Source organism: Sodiomyces alcalophilus, assembly GCF_042370955.1.
Source record: "Sodiomyces alcalophilus JCM 7366 unplaced genomic scaffold ACRALscaffold_3, whole genome shotgun sequence".
Classification (NCBI taxonomy): Eukaryota; Fungi; Ascomycota; class Sordariomycetes; order Glomerellales; family Plectosphaerellaceae; genus Sodiomyces; species Sodiomyces alcalophilus.
In genome coordinates this window covers 531,197-551,963 of record NW_027263534.1, presented here as the reverse complement: position 1 = coordinate 551,963, position 20,767 = coordinate 531,197, and the positions used below count along the sequence as shown (strand labels likewise).

The 20,767-nt window shown below is 58.8% G+C and overlaps 7 protein-coding genes across 7 annotated transcripts; 1 reads left to right on the top strand and 6 right to left on the bottom strand.

The window, feature by feature from the left end:
- Positions 1 to 107: 107 nt before the first annotated feature.
- Positions 108 to 2,139, top strand: ACRALDRAFT_2041304 (uncharacterized protein; the record flags this gene model as incomplete). Its single annotated transcript, XM_071021138.1, has 2 exons — positions 108 to 518; positions 589 to 2,139. 2 exons carry the CDS (start codon positions 108 to 110, stop codon positions 2,137 to 2,139), a joined length of 1,962 nt encoding a protein of 653 aa, XP_070875698.1.
- A 662-nt stretch (positions 2,140 to 2,801) lies between these two features.
- On the bottom strand, positions 2,802 to 7,037 carry ACRALDRAFT_1031248 (uncharacterized protein; the record flags this gene model as incomplete). The annotated part of the gene is made up of 2 exons (XM_071014906.1): positions 2,802 to 3,437; positions 3,483 to 7,037. 2 exons carry the CDS (start codon positions 7,035 to 7,037, stop codon positions 2,802 to 2,804), a joined length of 4,191 nt encoding a protein of 1,396 aa, XP_070875697.1.
- Positions 7,038 to 7,705: 668 nt separating this feature from the next.
- On the bottom strand, positions 7,706 to 8,392 carry ACRALDRAFT_1069438 (uncharacterized protein; the record flags this gene model as incomplete). Its single annotated transcript, XM_071017672.1, has 2 exons — positions 7,706 to 7,904; positions 8,007 to 8,392. The coding sequence occupies 2 exons, from the start codon at positions 8,390 to 8,392 to the stop codon at positions 7,706 to 7,708; spliced, it is 585 nt and encodes a 194-aa protein (XP_070875696.1).
- Positions 8,393 to 9,078: 686 nt separating this feature from the next.
- On the bottom strand, positions 9,079 to 10,440 carry ACRALDRAFT_1075546 (uncharacterized protein). The gene is made up of 3 exons (XM_071018396.1): positions 10,100 to 10,440; positions 9,766 to 10,015; positions 9,079 to 9,696 (listed from the first exon to the last, which is right to left on the bottom strand). The coding sequence occupies exons 1-3, from the start codon at positions 10,256 to 10,258 to the stop codon at positions 9,227 to 9,229; spliced, it is 879 nt and encodes a 292-aa protein (XP_070875695.1). The 5' UTR covers positions 10,259 to 10,440; the 3' UTR covers positions 9,079 to 9,226.
- Positions 10,441 to 10,474: 34 nt separating this feature from the next.
- On the bottom strand, positions 10,475 to 14,280 carry ACRALDRAFT_1075545 (uncharacterized protein). The gene is made up of 4 exons (XM_071018395.1): positions 13,881 to 14,280; positions 13,375 to 13,792; positions 11,968 to 13,290; positions 10,475 to 11,879 (listed from the first exon to the last, which is right to left on the bottom strand). Exons 1-4 carry the CDS (start codon positions 14,122 to 14,124, stop codon positions 10,748 to 10,750), a joined length of 3,117 nt encoding a protein of 1,038 aa, XP_070875694.1. The 5' UTR covers positions 14,125 to 14,280; the 3' UTR covers positions 10,475 to 10,747.
- A 424-nt stretch (positions 14,281 to 14,704) lies between these two features.
- Positions 14,705 to 16,184, bottom strand: ACRALDRAFT_1062373 (uncharacterized protein). The gene has a single exon (XM_071016594.1). It carries the CDS (start codon positions 16,169 to 16,171, stop codon positions 14,864 to 14,866), a length of 1,308 nt encoding a protein of 435 aa, XP_070875693.1. The 5' UTR covers positions 16,172 to 16,184; the 3' UTR covers positions 14,705 to 14,863.
- A 1,221-nt stretch (positions 16,185 to 17,405) lies between these two features.
- Positions 17,406 to 19,305, bottom strand: ACRALDRAFT_1080824 (uncharacterized protein). The gene is made up of 2 exons (XM_071019077.1): positions 18,753 to 19,305; positions 17,406 to 18,636 (listed from the first exon to the last, which is right to left on the bottom strand). Exons 1-2 carry the CDS (start codon positions 19,100 to 19,102, stop codon positions 17,652 to 17,654), a joined length of 1,335 nt encoding a protein of 444 aa, XP_070875692.1. The 5' UTR covers positions 19,103 to 19,305; the 3' UTR covers positions 17,406 to 17,651.
- Between the last annotated feature and the right edge of the window lie 1,462 nt (positions 19,306 to 20,767).

Genomic DNA, 20,767 nt, shown 5'->3' with positions numbered 1-20,767 from the left:
CATCCCATAGAACACGACTCTAGTGTTCGAAAGCGCCCATGTGCGCACAATCAACATAACCCAGCGTCACCACAGCTCTTACTATATTTCTTCTCCCACAATGAACCATGCCGTCCGAACCACGCACCACCCCGCTACTGCTCCCGCACAACCGCAAGCTCCGTCACCTCCAGGGCATCTTCCTGCGCAACCTGAGCTTCGTGCGGTCGCGGGGCCGCACCGCCGATGACTCTGATGCGTCCCTCGCCGCCTCCCCCATCAGGAAGAAGCTACTCGACCCCTTCGGTGATGGCCCCAAGCTCCAGCACTCGCAGTCCACCGAGAGCCTGCGTCCCATGGCACGGCGTAGGAGCACCGCCACCACCGCCAGCTTGAACCAGGACAAGGACGACCCCGCGTCGGAGCAGAAGAGGCTCGAAGCGTTTTTCGACAGTCGAATGGCCGATGCTTTCTTCTCTCTGCACACCGAGGCAGACGAGGAGCCTATCTACATCAGCGAGACGTTGGAGAGGCGCAGTGTACGTGTTGTTTTTGTTGTTCCACGCCCTATCGTACTCGTTTCTCTTGCTGACCATACAATGCCATTAGAACTTCAACTTTCTCTTCTTCGATCTGTCCCATCACGGCGGCGCAGTGACCCGATCATCCATACTCACCGTCAAAGTCTGGGCGAAACGACCCGTCACAGGCCACCAAGACTGGTTCCTCCACCAGGAAGCCGTCGTCGACCTACGCTCCCTCAACTTCCTCGGCACCCTGACCGGCCAACGCCTCCCGCCCAACGCCCTCATCTTCCATCTCCACGACGGCGTCTACTCCCTCGATCTCCCCGGCAAACCCCCCCGCCCGAGAGACGGCCCGACCCTCCTCACGTCGTCGTACAACTCGCTCATGAAGCTGGCCACCCTCGACGCCTCCATCCAAGACGCCCTGGCCACGCAAGACCACGTCACCGCCCAGATCAACGACATACTCGACAACCAACCCCGAGACGAAGCCCCCATGGCCCAGGAGAAGGTCAAGCTCGGCCACCGATACATAGCCCAGGTCAACCGGAGCCTGAAAGCCGCCCGCAAGAGACGCGACGACCTGCAGGCCTCGCTCCAGGCCCGGCGGGACGCCATCGCCGCCGGCCGCGAAGCCCAGGCCAAGGCCGAGACGGACATTGCCAACGCCCGCGAGAAGCTCGCCGACGCCAAGGCCCTCCTCGCCGCAACCCAGCTCCAGATCCGCGGCCAGCGCCGCCGCATCTGCTGCGACCTGTCCTCCATCTTCCCCATCACCCCGTCCCCCTCGGGCGCCGTCCTCGCCTTCGACATATGCCGCCTCCACCTCCCCAACACCGCCTACGATTCCGCCTCGTCCCGCCCCGCCGACGACGACCGCCTCTCCGCCGCCCTCGGCTACGTCGCCCTCCTCACCCACCACCTCCAATTCTACCTCTCCGTGCCGCTCCCTTACCCCATCACCCCGTACGGCTCCCGCTCCACCATCCGCGACGACATCTCCCTCCTCGCCGACTCGCCCTGGTCCGGCACCACCACCACCACCACCAACAAATCAATACTCGCCTCGTCCTCATACGCCCCCGCCCGCCGACCACTTCCTCACCAGCCACCCTCCCCGTCCTCCTTCCCCCCGCCGCCCACGAACCACCCAGCCCGCGACTTCCCCCTGTACCTCCCGCGCGGCGGGTCCACGGCCGGCCACTTCCGCTTCGACTACGCCTGGTTCCTCCTCAACAAGGACCTCGAATCCCTATGCGCCTCGCAGTCCCTCCGCGTCGTCGACATCCGCCACACCCTGCCCAACCTGAAATACCTCCTCTACATCTGCAGCGCCGGCTCCGACGACGTCCCCGAACGCAAACGCGGCGGCGTGCGCGGTCTCTGGGCCGGTCGCCTCCATGGCCGTCTCCCTGCGCCTGACCCGGCCAGCGACCAAGGTAGTAGTGCGGGGCCTAGTCGACGGGGGAGTCCGAGTAGCGATGCGAGGCGCGAGCCGGGGGTGAACGCGGGGGCCGCTGATACTCTTCCTTCTTCTGGTGGTGATTCCGGCGTGGCGGGATTCGGTTTCAACGAGGCGGATATGAAGGTTACCTTGCGGACGAAGGGGTTTCGCGAGAATATCGGCAGTTGAGATGGGTTGGAAGTAATAGCGAAGCGTAATGATGGAGATGCAGCGAACGGGAGAAGACTTGACTTTCACTTTCACATTCTCTTCATGAAAGGGAGCAGCAGTAATATTGAGATACCCCTATTTCAGTTTGTGTAATCAAAGCGACACAATCCAGTTCAGGCCACCTCTGAAGAACATCAGCTGGCTTCCTCTTTCCATCACTGTGTCCGGTGTCTCGTGTCTGCGTCGCTGCGTCTTCACCAAAAAAAGCCATCATTGGCCTCCGGTCCGCGGCCGGACGCCAGAAGGGACTCGTAAAATACACGACAAGGAGGACGGGCTCCAGGTATCACCAAATCCGCAAAGCCAAACCCAAAGCAAATCCCAACCCTCCTCCCAAGCAACGAAAATGTCCCTGACCGCGGTGCCGTACGCCTTATAGAGCCATCTCAGATCCCCTTGCCCAGGTAGAGGCAAGTGGTAGTAGTAGTACAATACCATACGACCCATCCGTCTTTCCTCGAAGCACACACATGGTTCATTGCATCTGTCGTCCAAATCCCCATCCCGTCATTCTCCATGCCTGACCAGAGCGACAAGTTTCGTCCCCCCTAAGCAAATCATCATCACCATTCCAAAAATCATCCGGGAGCCCGCCACAGTCGCCTCACAGCAAACCAGCTCTACCGCTCTGTGTGGGCAAACTTGACGCTCTTCCGTCGCTCCCGCTCGCCGCCAGCGGCCGTCCGCCCCGGGCTGGAACTCAAGATGCCGCCGGGATGACCCGTGCCGTTACCGTACGATGACGCCGACGACCCCCCGCCGCCATTACCCGCCAGTGCCTCTCGGACGCTCTCGACGGCACGGCTCTGCGGCACTTCGAAGCCGTCTCCGCGGATCAGCGGGGATGGGTGATGGGACTGATGAGCGTGGTAGCCGACACCTTCACCACCACCGCCGCCGCCCGTTCCATTCATTTTCCGTGGCGTAAAGGTGCCGCCGCCGGCTGTCCGCGCCCTTTCTAGCGCCGCCCACCCGACCTCGTCGGCTCGCTGCGTCGTGCTTTCCTCGCCCCATTTACCAGGGAGACAAGCGTGGCCGCATCCGTCGAGGGGACAGCACCCGTCGCTCCCACTCCCTTGGGAGTCGGAAGAGCCGACATCGTCGATGCCTTTCTCATCCATGCCGCCGGGATTATGCCACGCTTGGATGCACGTGGCGTGGCCACCGTGCGCACACCCAGGGCAGTACCACCAGACGCTCATGACATCTTCAACGTCTCCGCCCGCTGCTCGTCCCGTTTCCCTCTTCTTCTTCGCCTTCTTCTCCTTCTCCTGGTCCATAGCCTCCGTGACGGTGAGCACGGCGGCGGCAGCGCTGGTCTCGCGATGGCCGCAGACGGCACAGGGGGCCATGCGCGTCTTGCACCTGTCGCATTGCCAGAGGGCGCTGGGTCCTTGCCGCGGGTCAATTTCGCGGGGTTTACGGCAGGTCGGGCAAAGGAGACCACCCTTGACGTTCTGCTGCGCGGGTCCGAAAATGGAGGTATGCGGTTCGCCCCAATCCGGGAGACCTTGGGGCCAGCCTTTCACGCAGAGGTTGCGCAGCAGGGTTGCTTCCACGAAGAGTCGCATCGACGTGAGCCGGCTGTGGTGGGTGCGAAGGATAGAGGTGGCACGGTGTTTGTCAATGAGAGAGGCCGGGAGGAGCGGTTTCAGGAGGAGAATCATGGCGGCGGCGTTTACGACAGAGGTGCGGAGTTCATAATCGAGCGCGCGGGTGACGAGGTTGTAAGGATCGAGCGGTAGGCGAGGGGAGAGGGAGGCAGGCACCGGAGGTGTTTCTGTCGAGAGTGGGAATGGGTAGGGAGGATCGCCGGGCCAGGGGAAGTAGTCGGATTCGACCATGGTTGGCGAGACGTCGAGCTGTTGCAATGCTTGCGGCTGCGGCCGCTGTTGTGACTGCTTCTGCGATTCCGGACCGGCCTTGGCCTGGGTGGATGGGACGACGCCGACGTGAAGAGGCGCGTGGTCCTCGTACGCGTCGACCGTTCCCTGGGACGCCTGGGACGGCTGCGACGCGCCGAACGACGTGTTCGGATCGCTGGCCATGGTCGTCTGGGAGATGATAAAGACGTCGTCGGGCGACCCGGTGGGAATCACACTCCGCCGCCGTTGCTGGCCATGCGCCGCTGGTGACGGCGACCTACGGTGCTCGAGCGCCGATCCCATCTCCTTCCCGCGTATTCGGCTTTCATATTCGCCGTCATGCTCTTCGTCGCCTTCTTGCACAGGGGAGAACCTGGACGGGCTGAGAACGGTCGTTGCCGTTTGGGGCGTGCCGTCCGGAGCCGAGAAGACGCGGGAGAAGCTGTCGTCGGAATCGAAGCGCGCGACGTTGGGGGCCTTCTGATTCGAAAACGGGCGCCGCTTTCGCTGCGGGTCGTGGTCGAACTCCAACGGGGCCGCACCCTGTTTGGGTCCTTGTTTGGGTTCTGGAACATCTATGGCGTGGGAAATGGCGTCAGTGTCATAAAAATCGTAGCCCTCGGTGCTCGAGATGCGAGTCTGGTCACTTTCGTGGCTGACGGCGGAAAAAGGTATCGAGTCCAGTCGTTTCCGCGGACTATCATTGAACGTACGATGCACTGCGGGCGGTAAGACGAAGCTCTCCGACTCCAAGACGGGGGCCAGGCCTCTGTTGGATCGCAAACCGTTGAGGTTGCTGCCGTTTCTTTTTTCTTCGCCGCCTTCTTCGGCGAGAGGCGTGACTACAGGCGTGGAAGTGTTGGAAGTACTATCGACCTCCTCCGATAACTTGGACCGCCGGGAAAGCGACGACGACGGTTTGCCGTCCACGAGGACCGAGATGACACTGGGTCGCCTGGTGGTGTCGTGGCTTTCGGGGTCCGGGTTCGACAGCGGCGTGGTGGTTTCTGGCCCCTTGAGCTCGCTGGACACTACCGAGTCCTTAGACTTGGAAAGATCGAGACGCTTTTGAAAGCGGCCGAGCCTCGACTCGAGGTGGTACTGCGCTCGCCGCCTGAGCAATAGGTCCATGGCGTAGGCTAATACCCGCCAGGTCTGGGCAAGCCGGAACTGTCCGACGCGCTCGGCTGCCTGGGCGAAGCTTTCGAGGACGAGCGACACACGTTCGACGAGCGGTTTCCCGTCCGACCCCTGCGGAAGCTCCCTCTCCAGGGTCTCGAGGTAGCATCGCGTAAGGTAGTGGTAGTTGTCGACTTTGGTGGCGGCCGGCACGTGGCCCACGGCCATGGCCTGTTGGGTCCTAAAGACGCCGGCGAACTTGATGGCCTGTTCCAGCCCGAGGACCAGCTCCTCGCCGGGGACATGGCCTGACGGAGGGGTCGTGCTGAGAGTTGGGATAACGGAGCGTAGGCTTTGCCTTCGTCGCCGACCCATCCTCCTACGGGGCCCGATGAAGCTGTTGACGACGTCATCCTCCGAGTCGCTGCGGCTGATGCTGAGGAAAGGTGTGGTCGGGCTCGATCCGTACAGATGCCTGGGGACGGCGCGGGCCTCTTCATCGTGATGACGGACGATGGACGGGCGGGGCCGCTGGCGGGGTCGTTCGTCGAGGAACATGGCTACCTCGCCCTTACCGGAGAAGGCCATGCTGGAGGGGGACAGGCGGTCGATGACCTTGGGGGCGAAGGCAACGTCGCACTGATGAAACTTGCCCTCCTCCCCGACGGCCCAGAGGAGATCCTGATCGAGCCACAGGAGGCTCGAGGGAGGCGAATCGAACAAGGTCAGCTCCTTGAAAGGTACGGTCGGTCGGGCGAGATCCCAGATGTGGGCGGCGTTGATGCCGAAGCGCCGGGAGCTCGCGTCGTCGTAGGAGACGGCCACCTGGGCGGCGCGTCTGCCTCTGGCGCTGGCCGACCACAGAGCTGGCCGCCAGGCAATGACAGAGACGGGGGCGGGGGTGTGGAGGATATATTTGGGCTTCTGGCGCTTATCGGCGTCCTTGGATAAGTCCCAGACGGCGCACTTGTGATCCCACCCGCCGCTGATGAGGTGGTTCCCGTCGGGATGCCACGAGATGGACGAGCAGGCCTTGTCGTGGGCGGTGATGCGCATCAGGGGGAAGTTGGGCTTGCGAATGTCCCACTTGAGAACGGCTCCGGCGTCGGTTGCGCAGGCGAGGGTGAGGCCTTCCCTGGGGGACCAGCGGACCTGGCGGACGCCGTCGGCGTTGCATTTGAAGGCAGCCTTGGCGACGTAGGACATGCCGCCGGCGCGGTTTTGTACGGGGGCGCGAATGTCAAAGTAGCGGACGAAGCCGTCCTGGCTGCCAGAGAGGAGCAGGCTCGGACGATGCGGGTTGATGTCGAGGGTATTGACCTGGCGCGAGTCCTCCCGCATGTGGACACAATCGAGGGCAGAACCACCGGCGGCGATACGCGCGAGGTCGTAGGCAAAGATGCGGCCGTTGGCACAGGCGGTAAATAGGGTAGCCTCGCCGTGCCATTTGGCTTCCTTGACGGAGAGCTGGTCGGCGGCGGAGGCTGGGGTGGCGACAGCAGGAGACGAGGAGTGTTGGGATAGGTGAGCCATGGCCGAGGAGGTCATGGTCGACATCTTATTGGAGCCGGCGGCGGCGAGGATAGCGGCCCGGACGTCGATGCCGTCGGAGATTTGCAGGCCATCGAAGACGACGGTCTTGAGGACATGGCGGCTCGCGAGGACGGCAGAGCGACGGTCGGGGGAGACGTCGACGCTGGCGAGAGGATAGCCCGCATCGTAAACGGTATATTGTGACGAATTGGGGCGGTAGGCAGCTGGGATGGATGGAGAGCTGGTGATGCCGAGGCCGGGGCTGGAGGTATCGGTGGTATTTTCGGGGGTGGTTTTGCCCAGCAGCTTGCGCATGATCTTGTTCTCACCACTATACATGATGGCGTTGGGAGGGATGCGGGAACGCCGCCATGGGCGTCCCAATCATGTCGGAAAGGCGGAGGAAACAATGGAGTCCAGGTTGAAGGCGAGAGTAGAGGGAAAAGAAGAGGAGAGAGGAGGAGAAAGAGGAGAACGCGGGGTTTGTGACAGGTTGGTGATGGTGATGGTGATGGTGTTGGTTGGGAAGTCGCGCGCAATGGGTTGGTCCTGCCTGCTGTTCGCGTAAAGCCACAGTTAGGTACCTACTACCCCACACTGGGTGCTGTACCTAGGTACCAAATACCGTTGCAGAGTACAGGTGGTCTGTGCGGCCTCCCTAGAGAGTCCTTTGAAGCCTTCTCTTCTAATCCTATCTATGAACGTGAATTCTGCTACTCAGTACGTACCGCCTCACTCTTCACCGAGGTCGTCTCACCAAGTGTCATTCACCCACCCATTCATCACACATATAAGGTGATTTATATACAAATAAACAGGATAGGCAGCAGAACAAAAGACACCCAAGAAGAAAAAGGCAAACCCCGTCTGCCGTAACCGCTATTCTAGTTGGAAAGTGGGAAAACCTGTAGTCTAACTCTTGTCTTGCGACCTCCCTGAACACCTTTTCCCTCTGGCTCTCATCTATCTTCCCTCCTGGGTTCCCGTGTCTTTGAGGGGGACTGTCTCTAGAGACCCCTCTGCAGCTTTTCTGCCCATCCCCGTTGCTTGTCCTCCCGACGACGGTCCGCGGTTTCTTTTGGGTCGTTTGTTGCAAGGCTCGTTTTGGCCACACCGCCGACCCTTTCCCAGTGAAACATGAAATGCCCGATGAACGTCCCAGCAAAGATGCAAAGGATTATGTAGCCGTTGTAGTACATTGCCATTCTGCATATAAGTCGGGTCAGTGACGGAGGGGGGAAGGGGGAGAGATTAACAAGGGCTGTAGTGGAGGGAAAAGAAGAAGGAAGGAAAGAAAGTAAAACTCACAGCATCATGAGATATGCCATAACGAGTTGCAGGGTGTGCAGCAGGGTTCTCCCGAGTTGTGTGGCAAAACTGGGTCGAAAGGGAGGAAAGGCATAACCATCGAAGAGGCGTTCGGACACCAAATCAGCAACCCCGTCACTCTGGGTCGGGGCCATGGACTCCAACTCCAAGCCGGTACCCGTCGACCTGGTCACGGCGGATGGGCGGCTGTCACCACCATCATTGCCATCACCACCGGCACCGCCAGCCATATTTCTCCCACCCCCGTCCCCCAACAGGCCCATCCTTGTCATGAGCTCGCGCTCTCGCTCGCAGCGCCTGATGTGGGCTTGGAGCAGTCGGCGGTCAAACTCGGTGCTGGCGCGGCGGAGGCCTTCGAAAGCCATGGCTAGAACGGCGACGCCGATGCACTAGCCGGCGAACGCCCCAGGTGACCCGACGTGCCAGGCGTGGGAGAGGAAACACGATCCGGTGGTGTGCCAGTTCCATAACATCTGTGCCTCCGAGATCGGTCAGAGAGGGAGGGAAGAAAGGAGTTTGGTGGAACATTGGACGTACGGAGAACTTGCATTGCGGATGGGCAGTCGAGTCGTTGCGATGGTTGCCACTGGCGTAGTGGACATCGGTCATGTTAACCGATGGCAACGCTGGGCGGCGATGTCAAAATGGCTGCGAGAAACGAATACGCAACGTGGATTTTTTTTTCTTGCTTTCCCTGTAAGTGTTCCGGTCGAACTACGCCAAAGGGGCGACGGGAAGAGATGCATAGGACAGAGATGCCCTTCGAATGGGATGAGATTATGCCGCTGGTATTGTGTCTTTCTAGGGATGAATATCGAATGCGCGCCGAAGAGGCGAAACGAGAAGAATAGAATGAATCCCGCCACTCTTGACGGCGATGACTGGGAGACTGAAGAGAAAAAACATCTAAACGGAGTCTACTCGAGTCAACTCCCATCTCAAGCACCTGGAAGGAGGGAAGGAATATCTAAGACGAAGGGGGGAAGGCGAGAAGGCAGTAGGGGGCAGTGCCCGGTGAATGGGAAAGTCACATGATACATCCCCTCTCACTCCGCGTCCAGTAACCATAACTCTTTCCGAAGCTCTGTGGCTTTAATAACTGTTCATCACTATAAATCCTCGTGCGACACATCTAAAGCAGAAAAACTCCGCTCACCCGTCTATCTTCACCAGGCCTCCAACTACACGCTCATCACCAGTCAACTGCTCGGCGCAGACTGCAAAGCATACAACTCCCTCGGCCGTCCCTGCGCATCGCAGCTAGCAAACTTCCACCGGCCCCCATGCCACGCTCCCGCAATGTTAACGAGCCCCCACTTGATGGGCGCCGGCATAGGCGGCCAGTTGGCCCACAAGCCCCCCTCGGCCCCGCGGTCCAGGTTCATCAGGAAGAACGGCACCACGTCCGCCGTGCCCGCCTTGGACACCGTGCTCTTCCCCCAGCTCTTGAACACGGCCCTCGCCGCCTCGGCCTCCGGGGTCCCCTCGCGCGGCGCGTTGGGATGGTGCGCCAGACCCGCGAGCGTCGCGATCTCCGAGTGGAAGTGGACTTCGAAGGGCTGCTGGAAGGTCGACATGATGCGTCGCAGCTCGCCGCCGGAGAAGTGGGTTGGGTCGGTGAGCGATGTGAGGTAGGTGTGGAACTCGCCGAGGCCGGGCAGGAAGTAGCCTATAGTAGCGAGCCCATGGTCAGCTTTCTATGTTTCGTCAAAAGAATGATTGACAAAGGGAGGCCTACTGTGCTCCCGGTGCGTGGTGTCAAAAATGGTCTTGTCGTCCAGCAGCTCATCAATCGCGGTGAAGAGCGTCTCCTCCTCGTCGTCGTGGTGCGACTTGACAAACTTGTGCCATGTCAGGGCGTATCCGATAAAGTCGGCCTTGTCCTGGTCCTGGACATGCGGTGCCTGTTGGTAGATGGAGTTGTAGCCGCGCAGGATCGAGTTGTGCAGCAGGGCCATGTGCGTGGCGCCCGTCGTGAACAGGTCGGTCTGTTAGATAATGTCCGGACGGTTAGTCTATAGAAGGGGAAGGAAGGGGTGGAACATGGGAGGGTAACGCAATGGAAGACGTGCCTTGTTGGTCTCATACTGAGGAGTCGTGACAAGCTTCATGGGGCTGTCGGCCCATGGCTTTGCACCCGTCGCTGGGGAAGTCGTCATGAGGAATGGCGATCGGGAGAGTAGCAAGCTGACGAGGATCGTCGGAATCGCGAGGAAGAGGTATCCCGCCATGGTGTTGTCTGGTCAATGGGTCGATGGCAGCTGTCCAGGGCTGATGAAGCGATTTGACGTCAAAACGAGCGGACAATGGAGAGGGACGGGACAGTAGACGTGGTCATCCCGCGTGGCCTCGGGCGATAAGCTCCCGTTTCCTAACTCCCGTGTCGTCTCGGGCGTTACAGCTTCCGTTTTCATACTGCTGAGTAAACACTGTCCGTACAGCGTTTTGACGACGTAACGAATTGATTTGAACGAGCAGACTGACGGTTGTAGTACTCCGTAATCGTCCCTACAGCCTACCTGCTACTCGGAAGGCGTTATCCCGCTCCCGAAGCTATTCACAGGGGGACAAACACAGACACCGGCCAACGCCAAGCTTCGCTCCAGCGTAGAACGTTGACACCTGTTATAAATGCTTCAGTATCGATTGGCTAACCGGGGGCTGTGATGTGGAGCACCTGCGACCTTCTCAACGTCCTCTCAATAAAATGCCACCGCACATCATCCCTCCTCGCCGTCAAGCCCGTCCGAAAGTCCTAGGTCGTCTCCATCGTCGCCCCATCGCTCCAGCTTGATAATATCCAGCTTCTGGTCTTTGAGGACAGGCAACCAGACATCAGTCGCGTAGACAAACACCTCCCACGGCGGATAATCCGCCATCATCCGCTCCATCACGTCGTCGCGCATCCAAAAGGTGCCGCGTTCCTCCCACTCCTCCCACTCCCACGCGGTAACGATGCGGCAGTGCTCGGTCCGGACCGAATGCGCCACGTCCCTCTGGCTCCTGTCCACCCTCCCCAGCAGAATGTTGCGGAGGTCCTCGACGGCGAAGTTATGAACCCGCCGCAGGAACACAATGATGAGCTCGGGCCTCTCGTCCGCGAAGATCAGCCCGCCCAGCGTCGCCATCTTGACGCTATACCGGTGGATCTGGCTCGGCAGCAGGGGTTCCCGCACAATGGCGAACTCCAGCAAACCCTGCCAGAGGCAAGCCTGCGTCGTCAACTCGGCCGTCCACGGCGAAAAGTCGAGCCAGACGCATTCCATCACATCTGCCGCCTCCACCTCAGCAATCTCGTCGTGGTTCTTCAGGCTCCGTGGACTGGTGATGCTGCCGGGACCGAGCACTTCTTCGATTGCTCCGTAGAGCGGGTTCTTGTCAACGCCCATATCCTGTAAATGTAAGAGGAAGCGGAAGAAGGTCCACACGTTGTACGGGAAACACTCGTAGCGGCGGATCGCCAGATGCCTGAAATGCCGTCCGGCGGGGGGCATCAGAACTCGCAGCAGCACGTCTCCCACGGCGCCTTTCAGCAAGCTCAGGCGGCCCCGTCCCGCCGCCTTCTTTCTTTCTTCTTCAGAAACCGGCTGCCACGAAAAGGGCCTGCCGTGGTGCATCGGGAAAGTGATGTCTTCTTCCGTCGGGATACACGATTCGTCCATTTTCACCCCGTACAACGCCGCCATGTCCTCTTCCAAGGCCGAACCGAGGGACTGTGCAATGTGCTCACGGTGGCTGTGCCTATGGCGCAAGTTGCAGTCTCGCGTCGTGTACGTGAGCCGGGAGGACGGGGCCTTCCGAAGAAGAGATCCACCGTGGACGAGTGCGGCGAGAACACCACCGGTCTTGTCGCTATACGTGTTCAACAAAAATTAGCAGAACGATTCCTCCAAAGACGAAATATGGTGGTGATGAATTGGACAACGGGGCAGCTACACACGGGACATTGGACAGGTCGACGACGTCAAAATGGCCGCCAGCCTTGTAATCGAGCCAAGCGGAAGCCTTCTCGTGCCTCTTGAAGGGCGAGAAATTGGCCGCAAGCTCATCCATGGTATTGAACACATCGTCGCACTCGAGGATGATTCGGACCTGTTGTCTTTCTCGGCAGTGGGCAGCCATGGCGACCACTTTTTGGAAGAAATCCATCACGTAGCCGATGGCCGGCTGACCCACCTGTTCCGGTGGCTCTGTGTTGGTGTGGCCCATCAGACGGCAGGCGACCTCGAGCGGCGAGAAGTGCTCGAGACGACGGGGTGGCGTGTACCCCTCGACCACTTCGTCGGTGTCGCCGAACAAGGTTCGGTTTCCGAACCATTCGTTCTCGACGTGCTTTGTGAGTTTACTGAGCGCATCCTGGAGCTTGTTCCCTGCATCGCCTTCCGGCGCCTGGTCTTCTGGTGCCTGGCCTTCGCCGCCTTCGCCGCCCTCCGGTTCTCGGCCCTCTCGAGCCTTACAAAAATCCCTCGCCAGCTTGGAAAAGACCGCCATGTCGTCGTCACCGGTGCTCGCGTCGTCTGCTTTGCCTTGGTCGGTACCGTCCGTTGTGTAGGCGTTGGTGGGCACGTCGACGACGCCGACGGCCGGCCAGAGCGCTAGGTCCTTGGCGGTGCCCAGCGCCTTCGGCATGATATAGCTGCGCATAAAGCTCGGTTGCTGTGCGGCCAGCTCTTCCAGCCTGGCCTGTCCTGCGGCGACCAAGTGTATAAAATGCGCGGTCACGCCACGTTCCGTCTCGGGTTCGTGCTCTTGCGCCCACTGCTGGAGCACGTTGCGGATGTGGTGACGGACAAAGTCCGGCATCTCGACGTAGCCGTGGAACGTGTTGCGGCGGGGGTCGTCCCAATTCTCGAGGGCGTCGAGGACCGCCTTTGCTGCGGCGATGAGTGCCGCGTGCGCCCTGGCAGGGATGATGGGGCAGGCGAAGATGAAGGCCAGGGAAGCCAGGAGTTCTCGCCCTTCTGGCTTGTCTTTCTGGGAACTGACTGCCGTGATCAAGTGCAGGAAGACGAGCAGCCGACCGATGGCAGCGAGGTACAGGTCCACCATGAGGATCTTCACCTTGCTCTTGAGGTTCATGTTCTTTTCTTGGAGGAGCGAGCCGACGAGCACAAAGGTTTGGAAGAGGTGCCTGCCGTCTCCGGCTCCGGCGTGGAGAATGTTCACATCTCTTCCTTCCTCGTTGGCTGCCTGGAGTGTGCGCTTATCGATGAGGGATCGTGGCATTTCGCTGCTGACGGGGTCGCTAGGTGGACCGGATATACTGCGTCACATAGACACTCGCATCATCAGCATCGCACAAGGGACCAAAAGAAAAAGAACAAAAAAAAACCCCCGTGTGACGTACAGGGTAGGTTTCTGGCGGGGGATGCAGGTGACAATCATGCGCCGCAACGCCCTCTTGTCGGAATGCGCCTCCACAACGACGGCAATGTAAGTGACATGCTTGCGCAGCGCCTGGATTGTGGTGGGCAGACCAATGGTGTCGTGCTTTATCTGGCCATCCAGCCAGGCCCGGGCACCTGCCAGGTCGAGGTTGGCGAGGAAGCCGCCGACGACGATGTGGACGAGGTAATGGCCGACGACATGGCGAAACTCTTGGTCGCTGTGCAGCCACTCCTCGAGAGCCTTCTTGGCAAAAAGTGAGGCCACGACGTCGCTCTGGGAATCATCGAGCTGGGCGCACATGGCCAGAACGGCGTTGACTTCGGGCGTTGGGACTGTGGACGGCAGGAGACGGCGTGCTTGCATGGCCATGTCCTTGGCTGGGCAGGTATACAACCAGCAACGGTCAGCGACGATGCGGGATGGATAAGTACGTGATTCGAATTCGACGTCTTGGTCCGGCCTCACCTTTTTTGAATTCGCCGCGGCGCAATGGGCCCTGAAACGCGGCCAGAACAGTAGCGGTGTACACGTCTGGCTGACCATGCGCGTCGAGCACGAGAGTCTCGTCTGCCGAGGAAGAGGCGCGGGTCCCTGGCCCGGACGGCTCGATTTGCTCGACCGCCTTGCCCTTGGCCTTGGCTTCAGTCTTTGCCTCTGGCTTCTTGGTGGTGGCCGTTTGCTTTTGGGACTTGTTCTTCTTCTTGGCCATCTTTGGTTTTTGTGCTTCTGTATCTTCTCGTGCTTCTTTCGCTGCTGCTGGTTCTGCTGCTGCTCTTGTTGCTGTTGCTGTTGCTGTTGCTGTTGTTGTTGTTGTTTTTGCTACTCCTCTTCATGATGGTGTTAAAGGTTTGAAGGTGTGAAGGTGTGGAGGTGCAGGTGTGAAAGGGGAAGGAAGAAAGGCACTGGCAGGAACAGAGGAAGAAAGGAAAGTGAAACCCTCAGCTTCACCGGCTTGACCCTGATGGCCGGAAGGTAAGGAGTTGTTTGTATAGGGGATGAAGTCACATGACCCAGATCACCCACGTCGTGACGTTCTTTGGGGGACGGTGAACCAAGACCAGACTGGACTTACAGTACCGCTTACAATACCAGCAGCAAAGGAACTTCCGGTTCATCAACGGCAATAATAGCTGGGAAGGCACCCTGTCTGTGGACGTTTAGAGACTCTGCAGCATCTGCTGACTCCCAGCGATATAGACAAATCCCAAGGTTTACGCCAATACCAAGGACAGTCATCATCACATATATCGACGTCCAATATGTGCTGGGCAGTATGCTCCAGAATGTATGGGGCAGCCTGGGCCTGAGTGCCGGCCGGCGATTCTCTATTATTTGTATAACGCCAAAGTAGGGGGATGTCTTTTCCTGTCCACTCAGCTAATAATAACACATGAGGATATTGACAAAAACAAAAAATAGTACAACTCATAAGATCAATAAAGAAGCCTCTATTTGCCACCGCCACTGCCACCGTCGCCCGCTGGTTCATTCCGAGCCCGTAACGACTTGAGACCCGTCTGGTGCTCCTTGTGGCTCTTACTCAACTTGGTCTGCCGGACAAACAGGCCCGCCAGCAGACCGAACCCGGCAAAGGCGACGTAGACGATATACATGGTACTGAGGCCCTCCAGGTAGGCGCCGCGGGCGACACGGGCCTCATGACCAGTCAGGTCGGCGACCAGGCCGACGCTGGAAGCAGCCGAAGTGCCCGTGAGCCGATCGGCAAGTTCGGGCCCCAGTTCGCGAAGAAGATAATCGCGCTGGGCGTCCATGCGGTTGTTGAAGACGACGCCGCCCACGACGACGGAGATGGACGTGGCCATCTGGCGGATGAAACCGAACGTGGCCGTTGCAGAAGCCACGTCGCGCGGCTCGACGTTGGTCTGGAGGGCGATGAGCGGGGATTGGAAGTTGGGGCCGACGCCGATACCGGCGACGATCTGGTAGAGGACAATCTTGACAAAGTTTTCCGAGGCGGGGAGGTCGATGAAGAGACCGAAGCCGAGGGTGGTGATGGCCATGCCGATGAGAATGAGGAAGAGGTAGTTGCCCGTCTTTCGGATGACGAACCCCGAGGCGGCAGAAACGAGCGACAGCGAGATGACGTAGGGCAAGATGTAGACGCCGGAAAGTAGCGACGACGTGGCGAGGACGGCCTGGAAGTAGAGAGGCAACCAGTAGCTCCCCGAGATGAAGACGAAGGACTGGCAAAATGCGACGGTCAGGGCAGCCAGGTTGGAGCGGACGGAAAAAAGGTGGAGGGGCACGACCGGGTAGGCGGCGACATAGCGCTCGTTGGCGACGAAGAGGCCGATGGTGACGACACCAAAGACGATGAGGCAGACGACGGTGGGCGAGTCCCACGGGTAGGAGACGCCGCCAAACTCGAGGCCGAGGAGCAGCATAAGGGTGCCGCCGATGATGGTGGCGCTGCCGGACCAGTCGATGGCCTTGAGCCCGTCGGCGATCGGGGTGCGCGGGTTGTGCAGCTTGAGGACGAAGAAGAGGACGACGATGCCGACGCCGGAGATGGGGAGGTTGACGTAGAAGCACCAGCGCCAGGTGGCCTGGCTGGTGAAGACGCCGCCGAGGACGGGCCCGATGGCGGAGGCGACGGCCCAGACCATGCCGACGAGGCCAAAGTAGATGCCGCGCTGGCGGATGGAGAAGAGGTCGCTGATGCAGATGTTGACGAGAACGATGATGCCGCCGCCGCCGACGCCCTGGACGGCGCGCGCCGCGATGAGCATGGGCATGTCGACGGCGACGCCGCAGAGGAGCGAGCCGACCCAGAAGACGGCCACGGCGCACAGCAGGATGGGTTTCCGGCCGAAAATGTCCGAGATCTTGCCCCACGTCGGCACGAACGCGGCGTTGCTCAGCAGGTAGCTGCTGCCGATCCAGACGTAGCCGAGGTTGGACTGGAACTCCCCCGAGATGGTGGGCACGGCGGTGGTGACGATGGTGACGTCGAGGGCGGCGAGGAAGAGGGCGGCGCAGAGGGAGCCGACGATGAGGGCCGTCTCAAGGCGGGTGCGGCCCGCTTCGGGCTCGTGGACGTCGTCTTCGTCTTCGTTATCGTTACCATGGGAATCGGCGCCGACGGGTTGCGATTCTACCGGCGCCATGTGTTCGGGGTCCGATGTGTTGCCCCGGGCGGACAGTCTATCTTCCGAGGTTGTCTCAGCTGCCGTGGTCGAGGATTCTCCGCCATCCCGTGCCTTCTCATTCAAGTCAGCCTCGCGACTGACCCAATCGTTGCGAACTGTCATTTCTGCCGAGCTGGTGAATGCTTTTCCCTAGCAGCGTCTGTCGCAATACCTCACAGGGTTCGAATACGGCGACTAGGATGGGACCGGACCTGGAGCGCAAAGGGCACGCATCGGCTTATGTTTCTTATAAAGGATCGAGGTATGGTACGGTATAAGGACGGCAGTGACTTGCTACTATGTGACAGGAAAGGAAAACAAGAATAGTGTGATGATGCAGTAGAAAAGGGGAATGTATGGAATAATGAGTCGAGAGGAAAGAGCAGCGTAGTGAAAATGTGAGCTATGTTTGAATTAGGTAAGGCACAAGATATCATGTCGGCCATCATGATCATAAGAGTCTTCTTTGGTTTTCTTGTTCTTATTAATAATGTACTTCGACCCTATTTTGTGTTAGTAATACCGTACCCTTGAAGTACCCCACTATCGTCTCGGGTCCGGGAAGCATAACGCGAGTCAGCAATTAGTTGAATGTGGATCTGATGTGGCTAGCCCAATACACCTCCGTACTTGTGGTAATGTAATGGTATTCTCGATAAACCGGACCTGAATGGAATGAAGAAAAGAATTAAAATAATCCAAGACAAGACTTTCAACCGCTCCACGAAGGACAATACATTGTATACGGAAATCCAGGGGAATAGAATTGGCCAATGTGAATACAGGATGCTACCAGTGACAGCGCACATCGTTTCGAGATACTTTATGTACGAGTATACCTGACAAAGGGGCACGAATGAAAAAATATATAAAAATAAAATCATGCCTCAATCAACCCGACACAAACTCCGATGCTGTCTACCCCAATCTCTCCCCTAGACTGACCTTCTACAACGTATATCAAGATAGATCGTATACAGGGCCACCTCCGGCATTAGTCCTCCAGCCCCCATCCGCTTGGCCCCCATCTCTCCTCCCTCAACCAGAAGAAGCAATCACAATGAGCAATCCATGACGCGCAATTCCATCACTGAGGAGGCAAGACCGAGAGCCGCTGCCGGATAGCCTCCTCCTCCTGGTTAATCTGCTCCAGCTGCAGCAGCCTGGCACGCCGCTCGTTCAGCTCATTCTGCCTCTGAAGGAGCTGCTGCCTCTCCCACTCCTCGTTCCCACCGGGCTCGGACCGCGCCGCCGCCACCGAAGCCACCTCCATATCGTTACCGTTCGCCAGCTGCGTGGCATGCATCGTGGGCGAAGGCTTGGCGTAACCATGCGCCATGGCGTCGGGCGAGTGCGTCGGCGCCGGGTAGGCCACGGGCGGGTAACCCACACCGCCGTGCATGTTCGGGGGAGGCATGCCGCCGACGGCATGGGGGTCGTAGGGCCCGTGGGGCGGGGGAGGGGTCGGATGGCCCATCATCACCATGCCGCCCGGGCCGGGGGGGTAGGGCTGGCCACCGGGAGGGGCCATCGCCATGGGAGGGGACCCCATGGGACCGCCGCCGTTGGGACCGGGCCCGCCCTGCTGGGCGTGCTGCAGGACCTGCTGGTCGGCGGCGCTTGCTTTCTTCTGGTTGCGACGGCGGACGAGCAGGAAGATGAGGACGCCAATCAGCGCCAGGGCGGCCACGCCGCCCACGACGCCACCTGCGATGGCGCCTACAGGGGCGCCGCCGCTGGACTCCGGAGAAGGCTCCGAGGAGGCGCTGGCCACGCCGCTCGCGCTGGATTCCGACGTGCTGCTCGGTTGATCGGGTTCCAGGGAACGCCGCGTGCTCGTCGAGGTGGTGGTCGTCGTCGAAGTCGTCGAAGTCGTCGTCGTCGTCAGTTCGGTGATGATGTTGGCGTCGTCCATGGGGTGGAAGGGGAGGAAGTCCAAGTCGTCCTCGGTCCAGCGGATCTGAAGGGCCGCGGCAGACGAAGAGACGAACCCGTCCCTGTCGGTGTGAAGGCCTGATCCCCAAAAAACGATCTGCTCAGTTCCGTAATCCCCTATGTCACACATAAAGCCGCTATTAGGCGCTCGTTAGCCCCGATTGTTTTTCCCCCACCCGGACAGACGACTCGCGTCCTTTCGTCTCTCGGTCAAGGTTATACAGGGAGATGAGAGGAGAATGGGGAGGGGTACCTCGGCAGGCACATGGCCGCGGTTTCGGAAGGGTATATCGGCTCGTAGTTCAGCGTCTCGGCCGAGACGGTGCAAGCAACAGCGTAGCCCTCGGGGCACACGGCGGGAGAGTAGTAACCATCGTTCCACCACACTTGGAAGAAGCCTTCAGGTTGGCACGACGCCGATACGCTCGATGCCTGAGGGATGACGGAATCGCAGTTGTCGGGTATGACGAACTGGGTCGTCATGGGCACCGCCCATCTTTCGCACGACGTTGGGTCGGGTTCGGCAGATTGCATAAAACCGCCATCGCAGTAATCCGACACGGTGGCGAGTGTCACCGTCGGGAGGGGTCCATTGTCGGACATGATAGGCAAAGGGGTTCCTGAGAAAGCGACCCAATTACACGCCACACAAAATGCAGCCCGAAAATAAAGGAATGAAGCAAGGCTGACGAATTCCGATGAAGACGACCCCTCGTTGGACTGATGTGCTCAGCTGGGCAAAAGAGAGGCAAAGAGTCGACGCCAGAGAGCAAAAGAGAACGACTAAAAGGTGCGTGGGAAGGGTCGTCGGGGGTGGCCAGAGGGGAAAGGAGGAAAGAAAGAAAGAAAGAAAGAAAGTCGTGTAAGGCTCGCGAGAAGAGACCAAACAGACGATAGCTCGAGGACGAATCAGCAGAGGACAGACAGGAGAACCATTCAGCCGAGGGGCCACTCACCCACGCCCATGATACAAAATACAATCCTTCCCCTTCTCTACCTACGATATCCGTACATGGTCCTAATGGAGTCTCGTCCTAATGATGCGAGAGAATCCTGCGCGCCTCCTACAACGGACATCCTGGGCGTCTCATTTCCCAAGCAGGATGCGCACCCGCAGTAAGCAAGACCAGATTGGCTGGGACATGGATCTAGTCTTTAGCACGCAGAGTGCGGCCAATGGGCGTCTGATGAAGAAGTTATTTGTCGTCCGTGCGACAGGGCTGCCAACATGGGTTGGAGGAGTGAGAGTCTGGGCAGGGTTCTTTTCGAGAGATGGAAGGAACGAGGTCCAAGAATCGAAGCGAGTCGACAGAAGAGGAAAAAATCCGGAAAATAGGGGTGTCCATTCGGGAGTACTTTATCGCCGCCTGTGTCAAAGAGGACTTTGGCTGGCCGTCTGAATGGCAAGTTTGATGATTGCCTACCTAGCTCCAACTTGGCGTTGGCCGTTGTCACTTTAGTCGGTGACCCAAACGGGAAAATTCACCGGCTGAATGGCGGATTATCCCGGCATGGCCCGACGAATGCCCCTTGGCAGTATTAGTCATGTTACTAATGATGCGAGACAAAAATAGTATAGAATACGTTGTAGTCGCATGACTAACGCATGTGACTTAACCAGCATGATATTCATGATATTTCCAGTAAGGGTTGCTTCGTCGTCCTCATTGTAAGCTTCCACAGGATATCGGATCCGGGTTATCACATCTGCCGGGCGCAGGGCAACTGTATCGGACCTCTGCGCCCGATACCGGAAGCAGGGAAACGTCGGTAAGGAAGCAGGGAAATGTTTATTAGGATAGGCGGAAGTTATATAAGTAAGGGTACCTCAAACGGACCGTATTTATATAGGAAAGTCCCTGTTTATAAGTACCTCCACTCGACCCCATAGGGGATCGAGTAGCTAACAGTTCCTTATAATTAACTAGTCCCCTTACGTAACTTCTGCTAGGCTGCTCCTAATCTTATATAGTAGTAACTATAACTACTACTTTTTAGAGCTCTGGATAGCTCTACGATTCTGCCCTCTTTTTAAGCTCAACGAAGCTCTTCTTTTTAAGCCTATTCAGGCCTCTTCTTTTAAGCTTTTTAGCTCCGATTTTAACCGCCCGCCTACCCACGATTAGGCCGCCGGCGTTAAGTAGAACGATCTTTAACCTCTTTTATAGCCTAGCGGCTCTGTTTTTAAGCCTATCGCTAGCTCGCCTTTTTAACGGCTTAAGCTTTAGCTACGTTAATAACTCGCTTTTTAGCTTAAGCGTTAATCGT